This window comes from Ochlerotatus camptorhynchus, unplaced genomic scaffold (assembly GCF_037179485.1).
Source record: "Ochlerotatus camptorhynchus isolate MF236.1 unplaced genomic scaffold, CSIRO-AGI_Acam_v1.1 ptg000819l, whole genome shotgun sequence".
Classification (NCBI taxonomy): Eukaryota; Metazoa; Arthropoda; class Insecta; order Diptera; family Culicidae; genus Ochlerotatus; species Ochlerotatus camptorhynchus.
In genome coordinates, this window is record NW_027041281.1 from 13,369 (window position 1) to 24,601 (window position 11,233).

General features: G+C 44.3%; 1 protein-coding gene across 1 annotated transcript; it reads right to left on the reverse strand.

The window, feature by feature from the left end:
- Nucleotides 1-5,109: 5,109 nt before the first annotated feature.
- Nucleotides 5,110-10,485, reverse strand: LOC135715141 (uncharacterized). The gene is made up of 2 exons (XM_065238538.1): nucleotides 5,806-10,485; nucleotides 5,110-5,760 (listed from the first exon to the last, which is right to left on the reverse strand). Exons 1-2 carry the CDS (start codon nucleotides 10,483-10,485, stop codon nucleotides 5,110-5,112), a joined length of 5,331 nt encoding a protein of 1,776 aa, XP_065094610.1.
- Nucleotides 10,486-11,233: the final 748 nt, after the last annotated feature.

Genomic DNA, 11,233 nt, shown 5'->3' on the forward strand with positions numbered 1-11,233 from the left:
TATTTGCATTCTCCTGGGGTTCAATTTCCGCAATGGCACTAATAGCAAGTAGTGGACCATAGATTTAATCGAATGCACACCACGGTCTTCTGTAGCTGCATATTAGTGAAATATAACGAAACAGCATCGTACATTATGCTTCCCACGAACCTGGTAGTTTATTGTAGGAACTGAACCCACCCTCTACGTGTGTTCATGGATGAAAGGAACCTGTCTTCCAGTGCACAGATATGTGCAAGTATAAAACGACTTTAGCTGAACTAAATTCGCCTACGTACTTATACACACATCATTATAGCTGCTCTATATTCACAAAGTGTCTTGAACTGCTACTAGCTTAACCGCTTTTGCATACCTACTCGAAAGATGCCGGAATTCCCGACGTCAACCGTGGATCTCGATGGTGCGAAGAAAGGCTAAAGATGAGCAGCATAAATTTCCTTCACTGTTCGTTGATAGCGACCGTGCTGAGAATGTGTCGCTTAATGATTATTCGACACCTTATTAAATATTCACGATTTAATAAAATAACCTCCACCACACACTTTCACAGATTCACACAGAATCATACAAATACATGTGTGCATCATGAATACATTCATGTGGTGAAAGCGACTCCATGGAGATTTTCCCGATTGTTATAACAACAAAAAGCTCACCACTCAGGAAGTGTGCTCAACCTAGAGACGTGTTGGGACTTTTATGATAGTAATCTAACGCATTATTATGTTTGCTGTCGTGTTCATTTTCTAGACGTTATTGTGGACTGATAGAGTTATACAATTACAAACACCGGCTGAATAATAAACAACCCTCCCAATAATGAGTTGATTAAGAATTGATAATGGTAGACGTCGTGAATAAATGGCAAAATGTGGTAGTGGAGATTATATGTAGGTACCTTGCTGTCAATTCGATATTGTTTTATTGAATTTACTTCGTCACTTGTTCTTGTCAAACAATAATGGAACAAATGGGGTTCACTTTACGCTCTATCAAAACATGAATGATGAACACACATATGCATGGTTGATATGTTGAAACTCTTTGAGTTAAAAACAACAGTGAACCATTCATAAATGTTAAGTTTGTGAGATGCTCGAAAAATATTATGGTAGAAATTAGGAACAAAGCTATAGTGAAATATTGATTGCAAACTAATTTAGCTTAATACAGGAGGCCAAACAAGCACTGCAAATTCATAGATATGGTTACCATACTAACGTGGTTACAACATAATCAGTGCTGGTTGTGGGTATGTGATATAATACATAAAGTTTTTGAATTGTGAAACTGATCCTATAGGTCCTGGGAACATCTGGATCATCTGGATGAAGGTGGTCCTGATGGAGGTGGATGATGTTTAACCAAAGATAAATACTAAGATGAAACTGTCGGAAGAAAAACTTTCTATTTGAGTGTCCTCTTTCACGGTCCCTTTCATCCAGTAAATACCCCCCGTATTCAATGTAATTTTGTGGTTTTGCTGCCCCCTCTGTAGAGATGAAATTTTGCGCTCATTTTGATCAAAACAAACATACCAAAATCAGAGGTGTCCCATTTTTTAATTACTCAATTAACAACTTATCGATTAATTTTTGTTTGCTGTGCTGCCATTTTTCCACCAATGAGAGTGCAGCACATGTTTTAAACGATCGGTGATGATCCTGTGGAGATATTAATGCTTATATCGGCATGATCTAACCGACTATAAGTAGTTTACTTTTCGGTTTGTTAATCGATTAAATGATTATTCGAATGAAAATCGGACATCACTAGATAAATGTGAAACGTCATTTCAAATATAAGGCCGTTCATAAATAATGATACAATTTGAAAGGGACCGGGACTATTCACAAATTACGTCTCCATGGTAACTGAAATAAACACGAGTGTTCACCGGTTGGTTTAACTGTTTTAATTTCGTAGAATATCAAGTTGGGAAAAAACAGTTTACGTACCGGATAGAATATGATTTTGAAATCTGTGTTAGGGAAAGCACTGTTTCCAGGTAATCGGTGATAGTTATGATCACTATTGCAACAGTTGAACATTTGTGTAATTTTCAGTAGTGACCTATTGAAAATTAATAAAGTGTTCAATCTAGCAGATTTGAAGCAAAAATTCTAATCAATTGGCTTGTTGAGACTTAAAATCCATCCGCTATTGACAGAGTTATATGTGGTCAAAGCTGACCACTTTTCGTAATGCGGTCAATTTTAGGTTTTTAGTTCCCAATATGTTTTTTCCCTTGATTTGTTTTCCTTGCTGAGCACCAATGCTACCGACGCCAGGGAGGCAGCTCCCACACCTGGACACTACTCGCCTAACTTTTCAAAAGGTCCTATCTAACATTTCACTCTTTTCGAGAAAAACGAGGTTGAAGATTGACAAAATCTTTTTTGATACTATTTTAAACCAAATAGACTTTTGACATTTTTAAGACCTTTAATAGTAAAATGCGATAGTAAAATTGAAATTGAAATTATAATCTACCCGTTTCATAAATTTTTTTTTATGAAAACGTGAAAAATGTTACATAGAACAATTTGCTCTTGTCAGGTGTACATTGGACATGTTATATAGGACGTTTTGTTATAATCACAGTTACATAGGTCATTTATGTTTTCAACATTATTTGTTTGTTTTTAAGCATTATGAGTGCATAATTTAAGTTATACGAGCTAAACGAACAATATGAGTATTGGGATTTTTTTAACGGTATATCGCAACACTGCCCATAGATTGTTTTGGTCGATCGTTGGTGGTAGCGTGAGCTGCTTTTTATTTGATAACAGTGTTTTTTTAGAGGCTGTTCACTAACTACGTAGACAGCTTTTCGGTATGCTTAACCCCCCTCCCCATGCGTAGACAATTGTCCATATACAAATTTTAAAATTTGTATGGGCCGTGGATAATTGTCAACCCAACCCCCCCCCCCCTCCCCCCACGTGGAAATAGTAGAAAAATGCTTGACATGAAAATTTCGATGTGCACAATCATATTGTTTTGGTTTGTTTGAACATTTTAGACGTTTTACTCGTATAAACACAAAGGACTGAAGTACAGATCTGCACTGTTTTGGTTTTTCTAATACTTCAGACGTTTGTCTTGATGAACATAGTCAAACGTCTTATGTAACAGTGAAACATCGTTAATGCAAATTTTGATTTCAGACGTTTTGTTAATTTAGAATTTTCTCAATTCAATGACATTAATCTAAATGTCTGTGTGTGCATAATGTTCTTAGATACAAATGTTACAATGTGCATTTATAAACTCGATTTGTTTACATTTGTTACTTAGGACCTTTTGAAAAGTTAGGCGAGACTACCTTTCGACCCATCAACTCATGAACCGGGAACCAACGGACAAACATACATGCTATAGAGTGAATCGAACACGTTAAAAGGACTAAAATCTGTAAGTGAAATAACGAGTTTGTACCTTAAAATTAACTAAAATTAAACTCTTCTAGCTAAAAGCTAACCCAAAGAAAATCTGGTGTTTGCTATATAGACGTCTGAAACTTCGACGAGCGATTTTCACTTCTGTAGCTACAAATCTTTAGCGATATTTTCTCATTTTGAGGTTATCCGGACGCTACCGGCGGCAAAGTCAGTATTTGTTAAGAGCACGAACGAAGCCCAAGTTAAACTCGACGAATGATGTCGGATGAAACTCGCCGTGCATGTTGCTCTGTGAGAATCATCACAGCGGGAGATTCCGTGCTCGAGGCCGAATGTCTCGCTTGCGACCGATCAGGTGTGACGAACCGTTTGATGGCCCACCCCTTCGCAATTCGGGAAATCGCCGACCACTAGTGGCATCCTACACAGATAAAAATTCTGTATTTTAATTGTGATGTAAACCGAGATGTAAACATTCATTCTCGTAGACTTGTATTTCCTTTCACGCAACTGAGCAACTTGTAAACAATGTTGTTTACAAAGATGGTCTTTTGTAAACAATATTTACTACATTGCATGAAATGTGTCAGAACTTTAATGTCATAATGTAATCGTATATGATATGTGACGCTCGATTTATGTGCATCATATTGAATAGAAATTTACACTACTTTTTCGAATAGTGTAGCAAGGGTCGAACTTGAAATGCGTCGCATAGAAGAAGAGAAGCAGGTCCAAGAGAGGCTCATGCGGGAAGTCAAGGAGCAGGAAAAGACCTTACGGAAAAAATCGATGCAGCAAGAGCTTAAAAGCAAGCGGAAAGCGAATCAGCAACGGTGGGAATCGGAAATGCAATTCATCGGCAGGAAGTACAACCTTCTGCAGTCCGTGAATGAAGGTGATGACAATGTGAGTGTGAGAAGCATATGTAGTAATCGTAGTTCTAAAATCACGGTTCATCGGTGGTTGGAAGATCAGAGAGAAACGATCATGCCAGCTTGTGCTGGGAACATTGAAGTCCCAGTAGTTACCACATCGTAAACTGGAACGACCCCGAAACGGTCCACTGTACGGAGCATATTTTCAAGTACACACTAAGATTTTTTTTACAGTATAATGTAATTTTTTACCGAATATGGAACAGGTGAACATTCGGTAATCTATTCAGTAATTTTATTATTTACAATCCGTTCAGTAAATTTTCTTCACTCTTGAGCTGTCAAAATTTACTGAAATGGATTGTAAATTTTACAGAATGATTGGTAAAGTTTATAATGGCGTTCGGTATCATTTTAACCGAAATAACTGTAATTCATTATTTTCTTGCTTCAATTGCCGGAATCTGGCCGGCACGACGACAAAGGCGAACTTGTGTACAACGGCGAAATTGTGGTTTCAATCACTGGGCGGACTGGCGCGAACCGAGATAGTTTTCGGACGAGAGTGCAGAAACTGGTCTGTGTTGCTTTGTAGTTCTTAGGTAACTGATTTATTTGTCGTTTTCAGTGTGAGGTGAAGAGTAATCAATTTGGGATGTATATAGATGTATAAGTGTAGAAGCGGTGTTCTGGGTGGTGGGTATTTTTAAGTTAATTTATAATTCATTTTGTTTGTATAATTTGCTCGTAATTTAGTGCTTTCATGTTAGTACTATAAGTTCTGGGTCGCAACATCACCGGGCCCCGTTGAAGCGCAGCATTCAAGAAGAGTTGGTGGTGACGGTTTCACAATCGTGTGCCTTCGTTGGACCCTGATCTTCGATGGGAAGGACGCATAGTTCAGATGTTGCACGGCGTCGAATACCTAGTTGCGTGCGCACATCCACTACGCGCACGATGTTGTCACTTCCGGGATAGATGGCCACAACTCTGCCAAGGGGCCATTGCATCGAAGGAACGTTATCTTTCTTCACCAAGACCATGGTCCCGACGCGAAACTCGGTTGGGGACTTCCTCCACTTAGCTGGCCGTTGGTGGAGAAGCCCGATGTATTCCGTGGACCAACGCTTCCAGAGATTTTGGACGGAGCGTTGTGTGGCCTGGAAATGGTTGAGACGATTGGTTGGCACCTGAGAAAGGTCTGCCTCCGGCAAATGAAAGGGGGACTCTCCTAGCAAGAAATGGCCGGGTGTCAGGACAGAGAGATCCTGCGGGTCGTTGGAAAGAGGCGTCAATGGTCTGGAGTTCAGTATACATTCAGCTTGGGAAACAACTGTGCGCATATCGTCGTAGTGGTGTGGAGCTGCTCCGATGATCTTCCAGAAATGCCGCTTGAAGGCCTTTACTGCAGCCTCCCATAGGCCGCCGTAATGCGGTGCACGTGGTGGAATAAACTGGAACTCGATGCCTTTCTCCAAACATTCGGTGGTTCATGCAGTGCCGTTGAGTTGATCAACCAAAGCTTGTCGCATCTCCATAACTTCTCGACGCGCTCCGACGAACGTAGTGCTGTTGTCGCAGTGTATTGTACGAACACGCCCGACACGACTCGCGAAGCGCCTCAACGAATTGACGCACGACTCCGTCGACAACCCGGCGACGATGTCGAGGACTACGGCTTTTACGGCGAAACAGACGTACACTGTGACCCAGACTTTTACCGACGCGCCTCTACCTGCCAATGGTCGAACGAAAAACGGCCCACAGTAATCCAGCCCCGTATGCTCGAATACTTTCGCTGCAGTGACACGGCTTGATGGTAGTGGAGCCATAAACTGGTTGCTTGCTGGGGGATGAAAACGAAAACAAGTCACGCAATGGTGGACTGTCCTTCGAGCTAGATCTCTTCCGCGTATTGGCCAGAAGCGCTGACGGATTGTTGCCAGGAGCTGTGTGGGTCCTGCATGCAGTGTTTGATGGTGAACGGAGTTGGCGATCAATCTTGAAAGGTGGTGGTCGGCCGGTAGTATGATCGGGAGGCGGCTGTCGAAGGATCCAGGTGAGTTTGCTAGCCGTCCATTCAATCTGAGAAGACCGGTGTCATCGATCCACACATCAAGGTCTTTTAATGGTGATTTGAAGTCAGCCTTTCGCAGAGCCATCCGTTCTTGATCATTGTGCCGCAGGTGGCGCAGTTCCTGCTGGAAACATGCAGCTTGCGTAACACGGATGAGTGACTTCAAAGTACTGTCGTATTCGACCAGAGTGATTGGTCCCACTGTACGAGCCATCCTCGGCAATCGGCAGTTTTTTGCGAAACGTTGACAGAATGAAGCAACTTTGATAAGATGCGACAGTTGTGAGTAATCGTGGATTAGCGAATCGTCAAATGTGACACTTAGGAGTACAACCGTTTGCCGCTGCTCAGGTGTCTGCTGCTGAATGTCGGTCGACGTCAATGGAATTATCGGAGCTGGCCACGATTCCACTTCATTCAGCAAGTAGGACGGCCCATGCCACCACAGTGCATCGTTCTTGATATCATCTGGTTGTACCCCGCGAGATATACGATCGGCGGGATTTTCTAGGGTTGGAACGTGCCACCACTGGGATCCTTGTGTGAGTTTCTGGACCTCCGATACTCGGTTGGACACGAATATCTTCCAGGACGACGGTGGTGAATTAATCCAGTGCAAAACGATCGATGAATCTGACCAGAACGTGACCGTAGAGTCAAACTTGGTTGTTCTACGAATGGTATCAGCCAACTGGCTTCCCAGTACGGCAGCACAGAGTTCCAACCGTGGGATGGAATAACCACATACTGGAGCAACACGTGATTTTGCTATGAGCAAATGGCTTGTTCGTTTAGTGGAAGGTCCTGTTGATACTGTGTAGATGCACGCCCCATACCCTTTGGAAGAAGCGTCGACAAAACAGTGCAACTCGTAGCTCTTTGCACTCTCTTCGAACACCCACCGAGGAACTCGAAGATTCCGAACGATACCAATTGCTGCTCGGAAGGACAGCCACCATGATTGCAGAATGTCCGGCAGCTTTTCGTCCCAGCTAAGTTTCTCCTGCCATAATCGCTGCACAAACATCTTCGCACTGGCCACCACTGGACCGACCAGACCCAAGGGGTCAAATAACTGCGACATCTCCGATAGTACGAGGCGCTTCGTAACGTGTGGCAGGGCTGGAAAATCAGGGACCTTGAATCCAAATACGTCCTCCTTTGGAAACCATAGTAGGCCCAGTGCCTTGATCGATGCAGATCGGTCGAGTTCTAGCGGCAACTGATGCTCCTTTAGTTCCTCTGGAAAATGTTCCAGAATACTGGGGTGATTCGCGCTCCACTTCCGCAGATTGAAACCATCTCGCTTTAGTAATTCGGTCAGCTGTATGCTGGTTTTAACTAGAGCTTCGATGCTCTCGGATCCAGTTAAAACATCGTCCACATAAAAATCTTTCTTGACAATGGGGGCAGCCAGTGGAAAGTCATGCCCTTCATCGTCTGCCAGCTGGTTTAGGACTCTGGTTGCTAGATACGGAGCACAAGATGTGCCGTAGGTGACAGTGTTCAAGGAATAGGTTTTCAGTGGCTCTGATTCGTTTCGGCGCCACGCAACTTGCTGTAGTAGGCGATCGTCTGGATGAACCAAAGCCTGTCGAAACATTTTCTCCACGTCTGCTTTCATGACGAATCGGTGGAAACGAGAGTTGACAACGATGCACAACATGGAAGGCTGAACTGTTGGTCCTGTAAGAAGAAGATCGTTCAAGGAGAGCTGGTTGCTGCTTTTAGCCGAGCCGTCGAACACAACTCTTATTTTGGTTGTTGACGAGTCGGGACGATGGACTGCGTGATGGGGCAGGAAATACTGGGGTAACGCGACGCGAGTCTTCACTTCCTCCATGTGGCCTAACCGTTCGTACTCCTCCATGAAATCGGTGTAGCTCTTGTATAGTGTTTCATCGGAGCGGAACCGTCTTTCAAGGGCAGAAAATCGACGAGCTGCTGTGTTCCACGTGTCTCCAATAGACGGTAGAAGTTCTTGCCTAACTGGTAGACGTACTACATAACGACCGTCGGCATTGCGACTGTGTGTAGATGCGAAGTGGGCTTCACACTGTTGTTCTTCGGCAGTCAGGCATTTCCCGACATCAAAGTTTTCCACTTCCCAGAACCTTTTCACCTGTGCGTCCAGGTTGTCGAAAGCGGAGACCAAGCAGGTAAGTGGAGTGGTCATCGAAGCGGGAACCTTTCCCGAGAATACGTATCCGAAGCTTGTCTTCTGGAGTGGTGGTAGCTGGTCATCGAACGGAATCTGCTCGGATTGCAGAATGAACGGGATAAGCTCGGCACCGATAATTAAATCGATACCATGACTTTGATAGAAGTGTGGGTCTGCTAACGGTAGATGCTTGGGAATTTTCCACGTGTTAATATCCACCGTCTTCGTTGGAAGGTTCACCGTTAGTTTCGGCAACACCAGGCAATGCAATGGGAATTGTTGTGACCCAAATCGGGATGAGATGCTCACCGAGACTACGTAACGTACGTTGACAATTGCTTGCCCAATGCCGCTTACAGGCATGTTGATCTTCACTCGGTTAAGCGATAAACGTTGGCACAACGACTCGGAAACGAAACTTGACTGCGAGCCGCTGTCTAGGAGTGCACGAGCGATTTGACTGTGTCCGAGGTTATCGTGGATATTCACTAGTGAGGTGTACAAAATCACTGTATTTTCACCAACATTTGCTGGTGCGACGGTTTGACAGGCGGTGAAAGGAGGTGTGACTATTTCCGACGGGGGCAGGCGAGGCGCAAATACCGACGGCGACGAGAGCGGGTACGCACGATTGACCGAAGTGACATCCGGGCCACTATTGAACGGAACCGGAGGAGAATGCGACAGATTGGGATTTGTTTCATGCATTGGGAATTCAGTCTGTTGACTGTGTGGTGGAGCTCCACCCGTCATCAAGGAGGCGGACGACGGGAGATGAAGCAAAGTGTGGTGCTTCTTTTGGCAATACTTGCAGCACCCACTTGTACAGTTTCTTGCTTGGTGGGATGCTTTGATGCAATTGATGCATAGGTTGTTCCGTTTAACTAAATCGAAACGTTGATGCGGAGTTTGATCACGAAAGACCTCGCATTGGAACAGAAAATGCGCTTGTTTGCACGCAGTGCATTTAGGAGTTTGTTCTGTGGCCGAATGGGCCAACACTTGTCGTGACTTCGTAAGCTTGGCCTCCATCGACGGTGTACAAACTAATTGGGAGAGCTTGAGAGACTGCAGTGTGCGAGAGTGATCATGGATAAACTTTATGAGATCGTCGTACGAAGGACGCTGGGTTTTGTCACGGTTATTTTCCCACTGTTTCTGTGAGGTGGCATCCATACGACTGAAAAGGAGCTCCACCAACACAGAATCCCAATGCTGCGCCTTGGTTTCTAGAGAGTCCAAGATTTTCACGTGTTTCTCGAACTCATCTGCCAGTTCAGAAAGGCCAGAAGCGGACTCATTCCGCAGCGGAGAAACGGAAAAAAGCGCAGAGATGTGTTGCTTGATCAACAAATTCTTGTCCTCGTAACGATCCGTTATCAACTTCCACGCAACAGTGTAGCTGTACGTAGAAACGGCAAGAGAAGAGATGATACGAGCAGCATCCCCTTTCAACGAAGCTCGAAGATAATGTAGCTTCTGAATGTTTGTTAATTGGTAGTTGTCATGGATCATGGATTTAAACAAGTCATGAAAGCCAGACCAATCTTCAGGGTTCCCATCAAATTCTGGGATTTTTAGCTCTGGGAGGCGCACACCAGAGGAAGGGAGCATAATCTGCTGTTGTTGTACGGGAGCAGGTGGATTGGCTTGGGTAGGAGCTGGAAGCTTTCTCGTAAGTGAACCCTTCAATCGATAGTACAAGTTCTGAAACTCGGCACGAGTTTCAATGGCGCCAGGGTCTTCACCGCAAAGTGCTTCAAGCTCCATATCAACGTGTTCCAGCTCATCCCATAACTTGTCCAAACGATCAAGCCGAAATGGAATCTCGGCTGCTTGCGAAACATCATAATTTTGGTCAAATTCGCGAATCAATTGCGCTGATTGCAGTAGGTTGCCCCGCTTGGCAGCCAGTTGTTTCAACTGCTTGGCTTTCTTGCTCCGCGTGGCGGTAGCCATTCTGCCTCAACAAAGAAAAAGAGGTCACTCACCTGCTTCGACCGTACTTAACCTTTCGATCGTTACGACGTGGACTTGTTGGAGGAAATCTTCTCGGCGATACTGCGACGATGGTTGGCCAAACGGGTACTTTGACGACGGCACTCTGGGGCGGTCCAAATCCTATGCAGTCCAAAACAGCGACAGCAGCAACCGGTAATTAATTATCTCCAACAGCACAACACTCTTTGCGGGAGCGGCGTGGCAATCTTCCTCACAATAGTCGCACTAACAATGTAGAACCTCAGTGTGAAGAGAAACAATAACTAAACGGTAGCTTCTATTGTACTGGGCAGATACACGCAGTGAAAGCACACGCGGGACGGTTCGAATGGTTATAAATGTTCGCGACGAATTGATTGATCCGTTGGAACGCAATCACTGTCCGGGATCGTCCCGGGTTTCGGCACCAAATGTTCTTGCTTCAATTGCCGGAATCTGGCCGGCACGACGACAAAGGCGAACTTGTGTACAACGGCGAAATTGTGGTTTCAATCACTGGGCGGACTGGCGCGAACCGAGATAGTTTTCGGACGAGAGTGCAGAAACTGGTCTGTGTTGCTTTGTAGTTCTTAGGTAACTGATTTATTTGTCGTGTTCAGTGTGAGGTGAAGGGTAATCAATTTGGGATGTATATAGATGTATAAGTGTAGAAGCGGTGTTCTGGGTGGTGGGTATTTTTAAGTTAATTTATAATTCATTTTGTTTG

Coding starts and splice junctions, on each gene's coding strand:
- LOC135715141 (XM_065238538.1), bottom strand. CDS start 10,485: ATGGCTACCGCCACGCGGAGCAAGAAAGCCAAGCAGTTGAAACAACTG. Junction 5,761..5,805: donor TGGAGATGCGACAAGCTTTG/GTTGATCAACTC, acceptor GAATGTTTGGAG/AAAGGCATCGAGTTCCAGTT.